General features: G+C 39.9%; 1 protein-coding gene across 4 annotated transcripts in view; it reads left to right on the forward strand.

Moving 5' to 3' along the window:
• SRRM4 (serine/arginine repetitive matrix 4) overlaps window positions 1-19,713 on the forward strand; it is a 590,829-nt gene that overhangs the window by 103,581 nt on the left and 467,535 nt on the right. For all 4 annotated transcript variants that reach the window (XM_047827801.1, XM_047827796.1, XM_047827800.1 and 1 more), the window contains exon 2: window positions 12,942-13,019. In XM_047827801.1, the coding sequence (XP_047683757.1) occupies window positions 12,999-13,019 (21 nt within the window). In that variant the 5' untranslated portion in view covers window positions 12,942-12,998. The remainder of the gene's footprint in view (window positions 1-12,941; window positions 13,020-19,713) is intronic.

Here is a 19,713-nt window from a genome sequence, read left to right on the forward strand (position 1 = left end):
CTTGATCTCCTTCTGGAAGCCACTCACGTTCTTTGAACAAACTATGGTATGTGCACCACTGGTTATGCACAGGATGACTTTAGGTATCACTGAACATTGCATACAGTGAAATCACGTAGTTATTCTCCTTTCAAATGACTTGCCTACTGATTATAGAGGCAAGAAAATATTAGCACAGTACTAATATGTTTCTAACACCTAACATTGGCTAGTCTACCTTTGAACAGGAAAAGAAAGCAGGGCATAGCCTGAGAGTTTCCAGTGGGCAACCCTACCTATAGAGAATTTACTAGCGTCAGTTACATTCGCTTTATCTTTTTGCAGTTACCTTCTAAGAATGGCAAGGAATAGTGTTTTGTGTTTGTTTTTTTTTATGTCATATGCTAGAATTTTTAAGTTAGAATTTTACTAAAAAGATGTGAGTCAATTTAAGGAAATACTGTAATAGTGCCCGTGGTTTTTGGTGAGCATTAAGGTGGTAAAAAGACTGTTCAGTGGTTGGCTCAACATGGACAACCAATCCAGTGATATTGTTTTTATTGTTCTATTCTTATTGATGTGTCTAGGCCCACTTCAAATCCATCATAGTAGCTGCTCAATTAAGTATTTGTTGAATGAATGAATGAATGAATGAATGCATGCATAAGTCCTTCAAGAAGTCTTCTCAGCCCCTGCCAGCTTTAGGGATTCTTCCCATCTGGTAACTCACAACACTTATGGGGCTTATACTCATTCAGTGAGCATTCAATGTGTAGGTGTGCCTGGTAACAAAAATGTCACAGCTGAATACTGGGCATTTTAATGAGTATATCATGCGACAATGCTTATATATTTTATAAAATTTGTATGGTAATATGTACTTTTTCATGTGTAGGCTCTATTTTCCATATTCTAACCATAAAGCCAAGGTCCAAATGATGTACTGAGAACATTAGAGAAAATAGACCGAGAAAAGAAAAATAAAACAAAAATGAAATGATGATACAGCTAGACCTGTCCAGTATGGTAGCCACTGGTCACATGTGGCAGCTGAACACATGAGATGCAGGTAGTCTCAATTAAGATGTGCCTTGAATGTAAGTTGCATGCTGGGTTTCAAAGATAGTATGAACAAAGAATATAAGATACCTCATTTATACTTCTATGTATTGTAACGTGTTATAATTATATTTTGGATGTATTGGGGTAAATGAAATATATTATTAAAATGAATCCCATCTCTTTCTTTTTACTTCTTTAACCTGGCCAGTAGAAAATGTACAATTACAGATGTGGCTCACATTCACTTCCTGTTGGACAGTGCTAATAGCTAGACTGCTAGGCCCAAAAGGGTAGACTCCTTCTTTTCTTGTTTCACCACTGTGTTCCCAGAATCTAGCACAATACCTGGACATAGCCAGTGTTTAGTAAGCTTTTATTAAGCCACACTGGACATGTGAATAATGTAATGGGGTGATATTGTGATTCATAACAGCAAATATTTATTTGGTCTTGGTCCCAGTTGCCAGCACTGAGCTCCTAAAAACCCTTGCAATTTGCTAAGAGGAAAGCCATTATGGCGTCTTTTGTTATGTTAATAAGTGACTTGGGACCCTGCCTAAGGATGAGGGCTGGTTGCTGGGAGAACCAACCTAGTGATTGGCGGGTCCTAAGTTTAAGAGTCTCACCACCCCCTCTGGGCGTGGGAGAAGAAAGGGGCAGGAGGTGGAATCAGTTGCCAGTGGCAATGATTTCATCAATCTTGACTATGTAATTAAGGCTCCATAAAGACTCAGCAGGACAGGGCTCAGAGAACTTCTGGGTTGGTGAACATGTGGACATTCGTGGAGAATGGTGCCCTTGGAGAGGGCATGGAAGCTCCTCGACCTCTCCCCGTACCTTGCCATATGCATCTCTTCTATCTGGCCGTTTCTGAGTTATATCCTTTCGTAAGAAACTGGTAATCCAGTAAGTAAAATGTTTCTCTGAGTTCTGTGAGCTGCTCCAGCAAATTAGTTGAACTTCTGATTTATAGCCAGTGGGTCGGAAGTACAGGTAACAATCTGGGCTAGTGACTGGTGTCTGAAGTGGTTGGGGGCAGTGAACCCTTAACTTCCAGGTCCCAGGAATCCTTTTTAAAAGACATAGGGGCTTCTGGGGAGCCTGGGTGGCTCGGTCAGTTAAGTGACCGACTTCAGCTTAGGTCATGATCTCACAGTTCCTGAGCCCTGCGTTGGGCTCTGTGCTGACAGCTTGGAGCCTGGAGCCTGCTTTAGTCAGATTCTGTGTCTCCCTCTCTCTTTGCCCCTCCCTCACTTGTTCTCTCTCTCTCTCCCTCAAAAATAAGTAAACATTAAAAAAAAAAGTCATAGAGGCTTCTTCAACAATTAGTTTAGTATACAACTATCATTGCTATTTTTCACACTTATTTTTTTCTGCAAGTCTTCAAGAACTCTACTTTTTTTTAAGTGCCTCAGATAATGATTTAATTTAGATTTAACAAGCCAGTTATTGCAGGTCAATTAAGTGCCACTTTATGATTTAAAACCTATTTATTCAGATTAACAACCATTAAATGGTTTTATTACACCTCTTTTTGGTTAATATTATTTAAAACTGTTTTCAGTTATTTAAAACATCATTTCACATTCATGGGCACTTAAAATAAATCTTTTAAAGTCAAGATGATCTTTTTTTTTAATCTCTTTGGTCATTTGTAACCTGATTTATTACAGAAGAAGGCACAGATATAATTTACTAAGAAGCGAAATAAGCAAAATATATGTAAGGGTTCTACAGACAATTAATATAAGGTGACTAGTAAGTAGACAGAGTTGACTGAGCAGTGAGCTCATATTTAAATATTAGTATTTTTTAAATAACAGCTTTATTGAGCATCCTTTCAAAGTATACAATTCAGTGGTTTTTAGTATGTTATGGAGTTCTGCAACACTTACCATTTTCAATTCCAGAGCATTCCCTTCACTCCCAAAAAGGAAATCCCTTATCTATTCTGGACATTTCATATAGTTGGAACTGTACAGTATGTGACCTTCTGTGTCTGGCTTCTTCACCAAGCATAATGTTGTAGCATGGGTCAGTATTTCCTTTGGATTTCTGAAGAATATTTTGTCGTGTGGGTATACCACATTTGTTTATCCACTCATCAGCTAATGAACATTTGGGTTGTCAAAAAGTAATGCTTTTTAAAAATTACACACTTTATAACAAAAATTTCACATGATGTATATGTGTACTAATAATGATCACTAATATTTGTCAAGCATTTATGTACCACCTGTTCTAAATGCTTCTATGTTTTAGCATATTTTATATTCATAAAACCCTATGGAGGGTGGTGGTCACCATGACCTCCATTATTCTTATGGGGAAATTGGGAAGTAGGAAGATTAAGTTATCTGTCTCAAGATAAACACCTAGTCTGTTATTCAAACCCAAGGAAGTCTGACTGCAAAGCCTGTAGTTTACTTTTCATTGACAAAATTATTATACAATAAAGCTGACTTTTTTGGGAGGGGTACACAGTTTCATGAATGTTAATACATATAAATGTGTGTAACCACCACCACAGTCAGAGAACTATTCCATAATCCGAAAATACTCTTGTGTCCCATCCTGACCCATCCTAACAGGTAGAGGACGTGACCACTAGTTGACCTGAGAACTAGATCTGGGCAACTGGAGACCCCTTACCTCTTCCTCTGTCCTTGAAATGTGAGTTCCACCCACCATTCCCACAGTAAAAGCCATTTTGAAAAACATAGACTATGTGGACCAAATCTGTCACTGAATCTTATAGTTAAGGCCTCTGTATAAACTTTTAAGGATTTGGTGGCTAGTGTAGGGATCTAGTTGGCTTGGAGCCACCCAGAACAAGCCTCCTAAGTGAGTTCCCTCACTTACTAAACATGCCACCTGCCAATCTAGAGTGTCTGCCTCTTTAGCCTCTCCTTGTCCCCTGTGTCCAGGGACCAGTTTGCCAACCAAAACTAAAACTAACCCCAGGGCACCCACTGATCTGTCCTCCATTCTGTAGTTTGTTGGTTTGTTTGTTTTCAGAGACTGTCATGCAAATGGAATCGTATACTAGGTAACTTTTGAGACTGTCTTGTTTCACTTACCATAATGCCCTTTAGATTCATGCAAGTTGTTACAGATACCAATAGTTCATTCCTTTTTCATTGCTGAGTAGGATTCCATTGTATGTCTGTGCCACGGTCTGTTTATCCAGCCACTTAAAAACAATTTTTAATTGAGGTGTAACATTCAAACAGAAAGTATACAAATATATGGATATAGATTGGTGAATTCATGAACCCACCCATGTAATCACCTCCCATATTAAGAGCTAGAATCTTGTCTGTGCCCTAGCCATGCCTCTGTGCCCTCTTCCAGGTAACTTTCTGTTTTTACTTCTGTTTTTATCTCCATAGGCTATTTTGGCCTGTTTTTGAACTTTATAGAAATGGACTCCTATGAAATTTGCTCTTTTATCTGGGTTCTTTTGGCCAATATTATGTTTGTGAATCTTATTCATGTAGCTTTGGTTTATTCTCTTTTTTTCTAGAAAAATATAGAGGTTTATTTATAATTGTTATAAAGTTGAACTGCTGAAACGTGTTAACTGAAGCATTTTGACTTGCATTAATGCTTTATGTCCCCGCATTTATATTAAAAATTCACAGAAAATGAAAATGGAAAAACTGCCAATACCTGATTTCTGTCCCCTATTTTTCCACTTGGAATCATATACTTTGGTACCTTTTGACTCCATGGGAAAAAAATATCTAACGTTCAGAACTACCAATAACTGGAAGAAGAGAATTTTTTTTTTTTAAAGAATGAAATGTTTTCCATCATAGTGGATTCTTAAGCATGTTCTCCACGTATGTGGCATGCTAGCTGCGTGGCTTTGGGCATAATTGTTACATGTTTGGCATGGGTGGCACACAGGTTGGTGTCTTCAAAAAGGCCCACCAGAAGGCCTCACATGCCTCCTATAAAGCACCAATAGCTGTGCTTTGAAAGTGCAGGTCTGTTTTGTAGTCTTGAGCGATTTCTTGCACCAAATGCTGGAAAAGGATGTTTGCAGAGCAGAAGTTCAGTGGACTTCTGACAATGTCTTATTTTGTGGAGTGCCACAGTACCAGGCCAGTTACGATGAGGTTTCTTCACCCCTCCAGTAGAGGGTGCACTCTTACGAGTGGCTTTTGTAGCTAGTTGCTTCCTCGGTGCTTTATCACCAGTAGATTTATAGGCAGACTGCTTTGTACAAGCCCTGGTATAGAGACCTTACCCTCTTTTTTGTCTGGAGCTCAGTGAGCTAGAGGCTCTGGCATTAGATAACCATGGCAGTGTGGTGGTGTCAGTTAACCGCTGTAGTTTATTCTTAATGCTCCATAATATTCCGTTTTAGAATATATCACAATGTATTTCTTCATGCTGCTGCTGATGGACATTTGGGTTGTTTCTGGTTTGGGGCTATTTTAAGGAGTGGATTTGCTGGATGATAGGGTTTGTGTATGTTCAGCGATTTTAGATGATACCAAACACTTTTCCAAAGTGAATGTATCAATTTTCATTACACTTACAGTGAAGGAGAATTGTAGTTACTCTGTTTCTTTAACAACGCTTGATATTGTCATTTTAAAAGGATTAAACTATTTTGGCATGTATACAGTGGTGTCTTATTGAAATTTTCATTTGCATTTCCCTAATGAATAATGATATTGAGCACTTTGTATTTCCTGATTATATATTCTTTGTGAGGTGCCTGTTCAAGTTTTTTGCCCATTTAAAAAAACTGGGCTGTCTCTTTTGTCAATTTGTATATTTGCGTATATTCTGGCTATGAGGCTTTTGTAGTTATGCAGATATCTTCCCCTACTCTGTTTGCCCCTTCATTTTCTTCTTGTTGAGGTGTTTTGTTTTGTTTTTTTAATTGTGGTAAAATACAAATACATATAATTTATTATTTTTACTGTTTTAAAGCATACAATTGAGTGTCTTCATGTGCATTTATTATGTTGCTTAAGCATATCACCACCATCTGGTTCTAGAACTTTTCTTCACTCCAAGAGGAAATCTATTAAGCAGCCACTCCCCATTCTTCATCTCCCCGCCCCCTTCCCTGCCAATCACTAATCTACTTTCTGTCTGTATAGATTTTCTGTTTTGTACATTTCCTATAAATAGAATCACACAATATGTGACCTAGTGTGTCCGGCTGCTTTCACTTAGCATACTAGTTTTTAGGTTTATCTAAGTTGTAGCATGGATTAGTACTCAGTTCTTTTGTGAGTCATTAGGGAAATGTGAATCAAAACCATAAGGAGATACCATTGCACATCCACTTGGATGACCATAATAGAAAGAAAGAAAAACAAATAGTGAAAGGGAAGAACAAGTGCTGGTGAGGATGTGAAGAAATTGGAAACTTTGTATATTCCTGGTAGGCACAGCCACTGAGGAAAACAGTTCAGCAGTTCCTCAATATCTTATTGGTGAATTTAATGAACAGAAGTTCTTAATTTTAATGACATCAAATTTAAGGATAATTTAAATTGGAAAGTGTTTTATAGGTCCTGTGGAAACAATCTTCACCTATTCTAGGTTTGTCTTTCAGAAGCTTTATTGTTGTATCTCTACATTTAAGTCTACCATCCACCTGGAATTTATTATTGTATGTAATTTGTGAGGCAAGATTCTTCCCCCCACCCCAGTGTGGATTTCCATCAACTGAGTTTTCAAAAATAATGTCTTTCCCTACTGCACTTCAATAATGTCTCTTGTAAATCAGGGTAAATCAGGGCAAATCAGGGTAAAGCTTGGAGTGATGAAGAGTTCCAGAAACATATTATAGGTGTATTTCTGGACTCTGTATTCTCTTCCACTGAGCTTTTTGTTTCACCTTGCACCATTACCCCACTGTCTTAATTATTGTAGCTTTATCATAATTGTTTTCTGAAGTTTTTATTCATTTATTTAATCTCTACACCCAACATGGTGCGTGAACTCACAAACCTGAGATCAGGAGTCATGGACTCTTCCAACTGAGCCTGCCAGGCACCCCTATCATAATTCTTAACATCTGGAAGCTTGAATTTTCCAATCTTGACATCATCAAGATTGTCACGGATATTCTTGGACCCTTGTTATTTCCATGTAAATTATAGAATTAACATATCAATTCCAACAAAAAAAGAAACCTGTTGGGATTTTGACTGGGGTTTTGTTAAATCTGTAGTTTAATTTAGGGAGAATGACTTTACAATGTTGAGTCTTCTAATCCATGAACATTATTTATTTCTGCATTTATTTACGTCTCGTCTCAGTCAGGGTTCAGTGAAGAGACAGAAACCAGGCGAGTAATTTGAACAGGGGAAAGTTAATATGAAAATGTGTTAGCTAGTACAACTAGCAAAAAGGTGGGTAGCTAGTTCAGACGGTAGAGGGTAACTAAAGAGCACAGAAGAGCGACTGGAGAAAGCAGTGAATAAGTGAAGACACTTGGAAACTTAGAAGGACCCCCCCCTCCTCATTGCCAAGGCTGAGATTCGGACCCTTTGGAGGTGTGGCTGCCATGGAAACATACAGTCCATTAATGATGGAGAACAGGAAGGTGTGGCTGCAGCCTACCTGCAGGAGTGGTTTTAACTGGGTAGAGGGAAGGAGGAGGAAGTTGCCAGAGGCATGGGCTGAACAGCTGGTTCTGCAGGACTTGTGATGTGGTGGGTAGCAGTGGTGGAAATGGGCATCCTTAACTCATTCCCAGCCTCAGAGAAGACATTTTCAATATGTCACCATTATGTATGATGGCTTTGGTTGTTTTGTAACTATTCCTTATCAAACCTGACTTAGATTGTTAAAATTAAGCAATAAGTGAGTATTTGACTCTTTTCAAATGCTTTTCCTGAACTATTGAGAGGAACCTTTTTTTTAAAAAAAATTTTTTTTTTTTTTGGTCCTTCGTTCCATTAATATGGAGGGTCTTAGTGATTTCAGACATAAAACAAACTTTGTACTCTTGGGATAAACCAAAGTTGGTCACGATATAACATCCTTTTTATGTAAGTACTGCATTTGATTTCACAATATTTTGTTTGGGAGTTTTGTATCCGGGTATGTGAAAGAGATTGGACTGTAATTTTCTTTTCTTGTAATTTACTTGTCAGATTTTGGTATCTGGATGTTTGTAGCAAGGTCATGCTGACCTCAAAAAATGAATCGAGAAATATTTCATCTTTTTATATTTCCTAGTAGAGGTTGTGTATGTCAGTGTTACATCTTTTTTAAACGCTTGGAAGAACTCACCAGTGAAGATACCTGGAGATTTCTTTGTGGGAGTGTTAATTACAGATTCAATGTCCTTAATAGATACGAAGTATTCAGATTTTTTATTTTTCTTTGTGTCAGTTTTGGTAGGGTGTGTTCTTCTAGCTTGTATGGTCCCATCTAAATTGTCAAATTCTTTTGACATAATGTTGTTTATAGTACTCTATCCTTAATATTAACGATGGTAAGATTAAAAATAATATTATCTTTTCAATGCCCATAAGATCTTACTTGGCACTTATCAATTTTTATTAGCCTTTTTGAAGAACCAATTTTGAGTTTTCTTGATTTTCTCTATTGCAAGTTTTCTTTTTATTTCATTGATTTTTGCTTTTATCTCCATTATTTTCTTCCTCCTAGTTTCTTGGGTTGATTTATTGTTCTTTTTTTAACTTCTGGAGGTGGATATTTATATTATTGATTAACATCCTTGTTTCTTTTCTGGGAGATCCATTTCAAGCCTTAAGTGTTTGTTTAACAAGGGCATTAGCTACTTTCCATACTTTCTGCTATCTTATTCCTAATAAAGTATTCCTAATTTCCTTTGTGACTTTTTTCCTTTTTAAAAAATATTCATTTTAGAGAGAGAGAGACAGAGACAGAGAGAGACAGAGAGAGAACGAGGCGGGGGGCAGGGAGAGAGGGGGAGGGAGGATCCAAATGGGCTCTCTGCTGACACCAGAGGGCCTGATGTGAGGCTTGAACTCACAAACCCCGAGGTCATGCCTTGAGCCGAAGTTGGACACTTAACTGACAGAGCCACCCAGGTGCCCCTTGTGACTTTTTTTCTTAATTTCCGAGCAGCCTTTGAAAGATTTTTAAGTTATCATTATTGATTCTTCCATAATTACATTGTAGTAAGAATATATATTCTGAATGATATTCATCTTTGCTATTTGTTTACATTTGTTTTATGACCCAGTTTTCTAGTCATTTTGGGCCAATGTTCCATGTGCACTTGAAAGAATGTGTCTTCTATTATCATTGGGTGCAGTGGATGTTTTCCACTGACTTATCCCGTTTCATTAATCCCCTTTTTTTTTTTTTTTAGTATTTATTTATTTTTGGGAGACAGAGAGACAGAGTGCAAGCAGGGGAAGGGCAGAGAGAGAGACACACACACAGAATCCGAAGCAGGCTCCAGGCTCCGAGCTGTTAGCACAGAGCCCGCCGCGGGGCTCAAACCCACAAAGCGAGAATCATGATCTGGGTTGAAGTCAAATGTTCAACCGACTGAGCCACCCGGGTGCTCCCCCCCCCCCCCCACGTTTTTTTTAAAGCTGTGTCCAGTCTCTTGCTAAACAGTCCAATGTCAAACAAGTCAAGTTCATTAATCATGTTGCTTAGATCTTTATACTCCTACCAATTTTTTTGTCTGCTTGTTTTATTAGCTCCTGAGAGAGGTTGTTAAAATATTCTACTATTATGGATTCGTCTACTTTCTTTTTAGATTTTTGATTTGTATATTTTGAAAGTATGCTATTAAGTGCTTACGAATATAAAATTGTTATATCTTCCTGGTGGATTAACCTTTTTACTGGAGTTTTCCTCTTTATATCTAGTTATGCATCTTGCCTTCAAGTTCACTTGATTTGATATTAGTATAACTATATTGCCTTTCTTTTAGTTAGTGTTTTATATTTTCTCTTCCTTTTACTTTCAACCTTTTTGTGTCCTTATGTTTAGGGTGTATCTCATATGAGCAGCATATAACTGTTTCATTCTGATATAGTCTGACACAGTAGGTCTATTAATTGGAATTTTTGGTCTATTTACATGTAATATAATCACTGATATATTTGGTTTTATATCTATAATATTACTATTCTTTCTATTTCTACTCCCCTTCCCCCTGTTTAATCTTAATTTGGACCAATCAAAAAAAAAACTTTTAAATTAAACCAGTTTTTCTTTATTAACTTATTACTTACACCTTATTTTAGTAATTACTCTGGAAATTAAGACATTCCTTCTTTGTTTATTTGAGTCTAATGTAAATTAGTATTTTTACCACTTGCCAGAAATTCTAGGGCTTATTATACTCTAATTTATCTTCTTTCTGCCTTTTGTGTTTCTAATTGTATTCACTTAAATGTGCATGCACTTAAGAAACCATAGGATGGGCACCTGGGTGGCTCAGTTAGTTGAGTGTCCCCACTTTTGGTTTTGGCTCAAGTCATGATCCCAGGGTTGTGGGATTGAGCCCTGCATCGGGCTCTGTGCTGAACGTGGAGCCTGTTTGAGATTCTGCACTCCCCCCCCCTTCTCTCTCTCTCTAGCTCCCTCCCCCTCTCCCTCTGCCCCTTCCCTGCTCATGCTCACTCTCTCTAAAATAAATAAAATGGAAAAAAAATCCCACAGGGAATTCTTGTTAATATTTTCCATATTCATTTAGATTTACCTCATACATATTTTTTCTGTTGCTCATTAGTCTTTCCTACATTTCTGTCTGGGATCATATTCCTTTTGCCTATAGAACCCTCTTTAGTATTGTTTATTTCACTTGTATCTTCTGGTGGCAAATTCTGTCCTTTTTAATGTGTTTGAAAATATCTTTATTTCGCTTTCCTCCTCGAGGGTTATTTTCAGGATGTGTAGAATTCTAACTTGGACATCATCTCCTTTCATTGCCTCTTTGCTTCTATCAAGTCCGTTGAGAAGTCAGGTCTCGTATCGTTGCTTTCATTCTAGAGTGCTTACCTAATACAGCACAAATGGGGGGAAACTGGCACAGTGTTTTTGGATCACTTCCCATTACTTCCTTTCCTGGGAAGGAATTGTTTTGGACCTTCAACTCCTAGCTGTTCTGACATCCCCAAATACTAGTTTTTGTCTCCTGCCCTCCTGAAGCATCCTAACCACTCTGATGGCTTCTATGCCTTTTAGCAGCTGCCCTCTGCCCTGCTTCTGAGCTTCTCTCCCCATGATGCTTAAGAGTCATCAGTGCCCCAAGGGAAAAGGTGATGTGCCCAATGTCAGGTGCATCTCATTGAACTTCCTTTCTTTCCAGGATTTTTGTACAGCAAGTCTTGGAGGCACCCTGGGGCTTTCAAATAGAATTTTTGTGTGTTTGTGTTCGATCTGGCTTGTCTGGTTTTATGTGGTGGGAATGTTGGTCTGCGCTATTACTCCATCACAGGTGCACTTGAAGGTTCCATAATTGTTTTCTTCTGAATGCTTTCTCTTACACACTCTGCATTTTATTTATGGTTTCTCTTTTCTGCATGTTGCTTCCCAAGGCTGCTGGTCTTGCAAAACTGGCTGTGTGTTCAGTTAATTGGTGTCTCCCATGGTTGTGCAACATGGTGGCCCTGCAGTTTACCCTGTAAAGCCCAGCATGACTTGGGCCCTAGCTTACTGTCTCAGTGCCACTTTCTGTCCTGTCACCATTAGGAAATATGCTTACAACCCAGAATGGGCAAGAGAGAGAGATCTTCTTCAGGGAGGCCTTGCTTAATGCCTCGGCCAGGTGGTTTTAGAGAACTCTCATTAATGCCCTACATCATTTCTTTTTAGCTCTCCTCACAAATGTAATTTTCCATTGATTTGTGGGATTGGCTGAGTAATTTATCTTTTCCTCTCCAGAATGTGGTTGGAGCCATGAAGACAGTGACCTTGTCAGTGTCATTTACACGGTATCACCAGTGTCCATCATAGTGCCCAATACACATTTACTGAATTAACTTGAAGCTTGTAATGATAGGAGATGAGAAGGAGGGGATGAGAATTAACAGTCACTAAAGTTTGACTATTTATCACCTTATTTAGTTTTGACCTTACCTCCTGGAGGCAGACAGTGTTGCTGTCTTGCATTGAGTAAACCATGGCTCAGAAATTCTGTTATTTTCCTAGAGTCACACCTTTGCTAAGTGCCTGATCTAGAATTCAATCCCAGGACTTACTGGTTCAAAAGGAACCCCGACTCTGAATTGTTAAATACTTCTCAGCCTTCCATGCTTTTTGTATTTCTTTACTGACTTTTCAATCTTTATCTGATACTCATAGAATGCTAGGTTATGTCAAGGGCTTTTTTCTGAAAACACAGGAAAACATCAAGAAGAGAAGCTGACAGTTTTTTTCTGTTACTTCAAAAACAGAATGGCATGCCTTTTATATTTCCCTGGAAAGATTATGTGGGTCAATCTAGATTGGTAGGTAAACTTCCCTCAAATGGCCCACTTGAGGAGGAAACATTAATTTGTTTAACTTCAGTTACAAAGAAGTACCTAGAGTCATAGCAATAACTATTATTTATTGAGCACCTATTGTGTGCTATGCACTACAGTGGGCACAACCCATACCTTCTCTTCAATCACTAAAACAGCCCTGGAAGGTAGTTATTGTTATTTCATATTGTACAGATTTGGAAACTGAGACTCAGAGAAGTAAGGAAACTTGCCTTTACGAAGTTGTAGATCTAGAATTTGGACTCCTTTGTGGACTTCCATAAAGACTGCTTATCATTGCATACACTGCTCAAGGCATCAAGCCTGGAACACAGAAGGGGCTTAATAAATGTTTGCTTTTTTCAGGCTGGTAATGATATGGTAAGCCTCTGAGGAAAAGGTCACAAAGTATTATAATGAAGTTTCCTTGTGTCTTGCCAGGGAATGTGAACAGCATCTCCAAACTGACGCCTTGGAAAGCCCCAGAGCTTCTGAGTCATGACAGCTTCCAAGTGTCAGGTAAGGATCATATTGGTCTCAACTGCAGGCTGTACTCTGCTATTTGCCACCAATATTTTCTGGTTGCAGATGTTATTGATCTGACAGTTTATTTCCCGAGACACATTAGTTCAAACTGATGTGATATGAAAGTCTCATCCTAAGGAAATTGGCCTTGTGAACGGTTATCCTCTGGGAAGAGCATGCTGCACTTATGACTTGACTAATATGATGAAGAAGCTGCAAATACAATTAGTGGGCCTGGTTGGTGATTCTCCAATAATGATGTTTGGGGTGTATTATTGGTTTAGCTGTAATTGAGCTTAAGATGATCTGAAAAGCTCTAAACTGGTGTGAAAGTCATTCACAGCTTTGGCTCAGTGTAATGTTCATGCACGAGAGTGGGGAGGGGGGCTGCTGATGACATTTGGGTGTGCAGAGACTGGGGGGTGCGTCCCTGGACAACTGTGGCTTGTCTTTCAAATTCTGTTTTCTTTTAGTCTATCACTAGTAAGATGAAGACTTCTTCATAATCTTCTGCCCACTCCCAAATCCCATCCCCATCCTTATCATTTGGAACTTACTACATATTATCTAACTCTCTTCTTTCTCATGCAAGTATAATTTGTCTGGTGTACATTAAAGTCATCTTTATTAGTCAAGATAACCTTAGCTGCCATAATAGACAAGACCAAGTGGTTGAGCATCACGAAAGTATATTTCTTGGTAAGAGAAAGCCTTGGTCATGGGTTGGGGAAGGCTATCCTCCATCTGGTGACTCAGGAATCTAGATTCCTTCCCTGCATCATCTCAACATATATTTGTTGGGAGACAATTCTCCCTGGATTTCTTGGGTTCTCAAGTGGTCTTTGTTTAGGAATGATTGAATAGCAAACCAAAGGTAGAGACCTTCTCTCTTCCTGGAGACATCCCAGGGTGAGTAAGTTCTGTCCTCTTCCTGGAAGATATTTGCTTATATTCGGAGGTGGTAAACCTAGATATAAGCTCCATGTGCCAGAGACATTTACTTCCTTTCCAGGGTAAGGAGTAATCTCTCTCCAGAGAGGAGGACAGGCAGGTTACCAGCAGCTTGATAGAAACTCAGAGTCAAAACTCAGATAGAAACCCGTAGTTCAGTGTTCTTCTCCAATTGTGCAGTAATCCAAGTACAGCAAGGTCACACTGCCCACTCCATGCTGTTATCCAGTGTCATAAATACACATTCTCTTCTTTTCCCATCCAAACCCCTTTCACAAGGGGCTGTAATGGGCGCCAAGTAGTTCCATGTTGCAACAGAGAATTATAATGCAGTTGATGGGTAAAGAAGGGGCCAGTTACAGGTCAGCTAATGGTGAGGGGACCCACTTGAGAGTTTCTTCTCTGAGTTATTAGACATTGTTAAAATTAATACTTGGCTGCTCTATGATTATCAATGTAACTCTTCAACAGTGAATGCAGATATAATACTATGCCAAATCCATTATTTAAAGGATGTCTATATTGAACCATAAAGTGCAAAAGATTTCTTAGTAAGCTCATCCAAGTCCACAGATATTTTTTGTGTGCCTGTTTCATGCTGGGCACCAGAGCTACACTGCATCTGAATGAGACAATATTGCTGTCTTCGAGAAGTCTATGGCTTAGTGAAGAACTCCTTGTCTCAACTACCATGCAGAGTCAAATTTTCTTACATTAGGCTAAGTTAAAGGAATATACATCTGTTATTAAATCTACCCTGATTCCTGCATTTAATGGTTATGGTTACCTGCCTAATTTCTATAAATATTCCTCTACTTTCCAGCTCTGTTCCTCAATCCTCTCCCATTCTATTTACTTGGGCTCTACAAGCTCCTTAATAATTGAGTAGGGGCTAAGGCGCCTGGGTGGCTCAATTGGTTAAGCGTCCGACTTCAGCGCAGTTCGTGATCTCATGGTTTGTGAGTTTGAGCCCCACATTGGGCTCTCTGCTGTCAGCACGGAGCCACTTTGGATCTTCTGTCTCCCTCTCCCTGCTCCTTCCCCGCCACTTCAAAAATAAATAAACATTAAAAAAAATAAGTAGGGGGCATGCATGTCAAGACTTCTTTGGTTGCAAGTGATAGAAACTCAACTCCCAACTGGCTCAAGCCACAAAAGTGGATTTTAGTGGGTTCTGTGAGTGAACTGTCAAAGGGAGCTCTAGGTGCAGCAGGATCCAGAGGCTCAGATGATTTCAGGACTCAGTCTTTCTCTTTCCATTTCTCTTTTATGTTTTCTTCTATGTTGACCTTTTCCACATGGTGACCACAGCAGCTCCATTCCACATTGTCTTTGCAACACTCACCTTGAAGATGAAGAAATTCTCTGTACTTAAGTTTAAAAAAACGTCTAGGATTGAATCAATCATTCTGATTAGGGGGAGGAGAGTTTTCTGGCCAGATCTAGGTCACAGTTGTTATGGCAGAATTGTGACTCCCCCAAATTCATATGTTGAGATCCTGAGTCCTAGGACCTCTTAAGGTGAATGTATTTGGAGACAGGGCCTTTAAAGAGGTAATTAAGGTTAAAGGAGGTCATATGAGTGGGCCCTAATCCAGCATGACTGGAGTCCTCATTAGAAGAGGAAATTATGACACAGACCCACAGAGGGTAGACCCCATGAAGACACAGGGAGAAGAAGTATATCAGCAAGTCAGGGAGAGAAGTCTCAGGAGAGCTCAGCCCTGCCACTGCCGTGACCTCAGACTTCCAAAACCATGAGAAAGTCTCTGTTGTTAAGCTACCTAGTCTATGCAGCCCTAGAAAATTCATACAGATTCAGCCTTGAACTCACGGTGGATTTATTTAGTACCCCTTGAACCACTCTAGAGAGGAGGAGTGGTTACTCAAAGGAAACCCAAAGAACTATTACTACAGGGAAGAATAATGAACATTTGGTAGGGGAAAAAAAAGGATTGTCTACCACTGGGTCAAATTCATAGTTTTTGGACATATGTGATGTGTCAGGCCTTAGGAGCACCTCATACCTAACACAACAACCCCATGAGATAGATGCTATTATTTTCCTCATTTTACAGATAAGAAAACTGAGGTCCACACAGGCAAAGTGCATTTATCCAAGAACACGCAATTAGCAGGGAACAGAACCAAGATTGATACCCATATTTGTCTAGCTGCAAAACCTCAGCTTTTTATCACTATGCTGGAGAGCCAGTGACCACTAGATCCTCCTGCTTTTCTATTTCCAAGACTGAGAAACTCTGGCTTGAGGCATGGGAAGGAAGTATGTTAATATGTTCATTAAGGAAAATTCACGGTCTGCAGAATTCACGAGTCCATTTTCGGAACTGTTTCTGATCTGGGTGAGCCTTTGACCCATTCCAGTTAATTAACATTGCAGAACATGAAGTAATTGCTGTTGTTCCTCAAAATTGGGGGCAGAAAAACACCCAGCGGCCTGGGCCCACCCCAGCCCTGACTCCTGAGGCTAAGGATCAGAACGCCAAAGTCTCACAAGAGGACACAGTCAAGAAATTCCTCAGTTCATCTGCTTCTCCACTCCTGTGTGTTCATGACGTGTTCTGTTCTGCGATTAGCAAGGCAAGCCTGCTATCTGAATTGGGGGCATAAAGTCTACCGCTGAGTAAGAGATCTGTCCTGAATTTTGCAAATAGGATTTCTAGTTTGAAATGCAGGCTGATATTTGAATGTTTCATTAGGAAACAGATTCAGAAAGTATCAGACTAATACCTGGTCATCGTATTTTTTCCATGTAGTTCTGATAGTTCTGTTGAAACCAATTGGTGACCCAAACTTGTAAATCCTGCTGGTCTTTGTTAGGACTCCGTGGCTGCAAGAAAGGGCAATCCATTCAAGCCAGTTCACAAATAGAATTCAGGGGTCTTTGTCACTGAGTGTCTATCATCTGAGTCCATGAGGTGATGAAGTTGTGTAGAAAAGCAGAAGTTTGTCATTTCATTTTTTTTTCAATAATTATACAATTTCAATTATTAACGCTTTTTTTAATGATTAAGTTGTCATCCCTAGCATGAATCCTTTTCTGCCATGGCAGCTTCCTGGTGGTTCAGTCTCTGTGAAGGACCCCCTGAATTTTGAATGCCGTTGAATGGATTGCTGGTTCTTCCAACCAAGAAATACTGTCAAAGAGAATCAGTCTTTCACCAAATGTCTGATCCTGGTGCATATGCAGTGTAATCCAGCAGCAAGTGGTCAATTGAAAATCTTGCCCAAGATGCGGGATTCCTGATCAAAGTGGTGCTGAGACATGCTTAAAGAACAGAAGAATCACAGACGACCCGAGAGAATCAGGTGGTCTTAGAGCCATATTCAGCTGGACCTCCCAGGGTCCACCATACCAGCTGTTGTGGCCACTGTTCTGGTCGGTTGATGCCTGTATCACGCTGGTTATTCAATATTTTGAATATCATATCAACCCCAAAAGAGTTAACAGTTGAAGAAAAAAAAAAACAAACGACAAGGAAAGTGACTCGGTGAGCACTTCAAAAGAGAAAGATTTAAATATCAAAAGATTCTAGCAGGCCTTAGGAAAAAATTGGTGAAGCCCTTGAATATTTTTTAAATGACCTTTTTGCTATCATACTGTGAAAACCAAACCTGAAGTGAAGGATTTTGTCACAAAAATTACACGAAAAAAACTCACTACTTAATACATTTTTTGTTCTTCACAAGAATTCATGCATAGTTGAAATGGTAGCCTAAATTTTGTTATGTTGATAAGCTCAGTTTCGTTTTTCAAGCTAAAGTTCCAAATCAAAGCCCTTTTTTCTCCCATGATTTGCTGTGAAAATTTGGGCTCAGTATTAAGTGAGTCATTCTACAGGTCTTCTAAGACCAGGATCGATTTTCTTCTGGGGGTGGAGGGCAGGGAGAGTCCCCCCTGTCTCTCATGGAGCTGCACAGTCTTCCCTTATGCTCCTTGCCATGATGACTCCATTTCCCTGCTTGTTGTCACATCCGTGTTCCCTGCTCACTCACGGTGTACCTGCTAAGTTAGCCATGTTTTATGCCATGCGTCTTCTTTTCCCAACCATCGGTTATTAGACTGGTGGTGGCCCACGACGCGGGGGTAGCTGTTCCGTAGCCTGGCCAAGGATGTAGACTTTATAAAAAGGACATGAGGTATACCAATCAGACTCACTCTCAGGAATCTCTAAGGAATATAGTCAGATTTAGTCAGATACCATGATGACCCGATAGTGAATCGACACAACATAGAATCCCTGAGGTCATGATGGGCCAAATGCAAGCTTCAGGAGCAAGAGTGAGTCATCCAGCAGGACAAAGGTGATAACTCAGATTCCAGACTCCTCACCTAATGGTCTTCCACCATGTCATGTACACTGGGCGGCTATTTGTCCTTCTTGTGGTAACAGTACCCCACATTTTCTCAATCCATACAATTTGGGTAGAGCTGATCCCATCAGATCTAGAGTCATCATGTGACCCAGGCTCCGGCCAGGCAGCTCATTATGTGCCCTCAGCCATAAGGATTGGTTAAGGGATGGGCACATTGCCCAACTTGGGCCAGTAACATTGAGGAGAAGGACCTCTGGGTAAAGAGTTAGGGAAAGCACACCCAGCAAGATGTGCACTTGAAGCTGCTTGCAACTCTCTTGTTGAGAAATGAAGCAGCCTGCAGGAGATCAGGCAGGTCCTGCTGACGATGTTTGAGCTGCTGGATCCTGCCATGCCTGAAACTGGCAAGACTCCCTCAGACTCCCAGCCAGCATTTCTCCTATTTGCTAAGCTAGTTTAAATTGGGTTTTATGTCACTTGTTACCAAAACAACCATAGCTGGCACAACATGCTTATTTGATTATGATAACAGTAATCCCTGGTAACCACTTCAAGGTACTATTCCAGCTCTCATCGCAACTGATTCTTTCAACAACACTGTGAGGCACACAGGGCAAGGATCTTGATGAAGATTGATGCCAGGTGTAGGGGGCTACAGCAATGTTTTCTCGAGCACTTGGAAAGTATAGGGAGTGAAGATTGCTTTTTAAGAGTTACACCATGAAGTCAATATATTATAGATCAAAGCAGAGCAATGCAAAGTCATGTTAAAGAGATAGGATGGCTAGGCCTGCAAGACTGTCTGTCATGTGATTGAACTTATTAACATATTTGAAGAAAGGCTGTGTCCATCACTATCTGCCACAGAAGCCTGGAGGACAGAGTTGCAAATGCCAACCTTGAATGCAATCACTACAGCTTGTTTCAGTGGAGAGGGAGTCTTGATCTTTGAATATCTCTTGTTCCAGGGGCAAGGCTAGATTTAGAGAACTGCTTTCAGCTGCAAGTTGTGGAAAATCAGAGTGATAACTATGGTCAATTAAAGGTGGCTGAAACTTTCTTTCCAACCTCCCATTAAGAGGCAGGGTCTCTTTCCCCTTGAATCCAGGCTCACCCGGTGACTTGTTTCAGAAAGACGGAATGAAGTAGAAGTGGTATCGTGTAATTTCCAAATGCTCAGCTGTGAAAGATCTGCAGCTTCTACTTTTGCACACTTGGAAGACTCTCTTTTGGAACCCAGCTGCCATGCTGTGGAAAACCCAAGCCATAGGGAGAGAGGCTGAGCTGTTAGCTGACTGCCAGTCATGCAAATGGGCTGCTTTGAGCATTCCTTCCAGTTGAACCTCCAGATGATAGCCGCCACAGTCAGCCCCAAATGGAGTAGAATAGCTACCCTGCT

This window comes from Prionailurus viverrinus, chromosome D3, assembly GCF_022837055.1.
Source record: "Prionailurus viverrinus isolate Anna chromosome D3, UM_Priviv_1.0, whole genome shotgun sequence".
NCBI classification, from domain to species: Eukaryota; Metazoa; Chordata; class Mammalia; order Carnivora; family Felidae; genus Prionailurus; species Prionailurus viverrinus.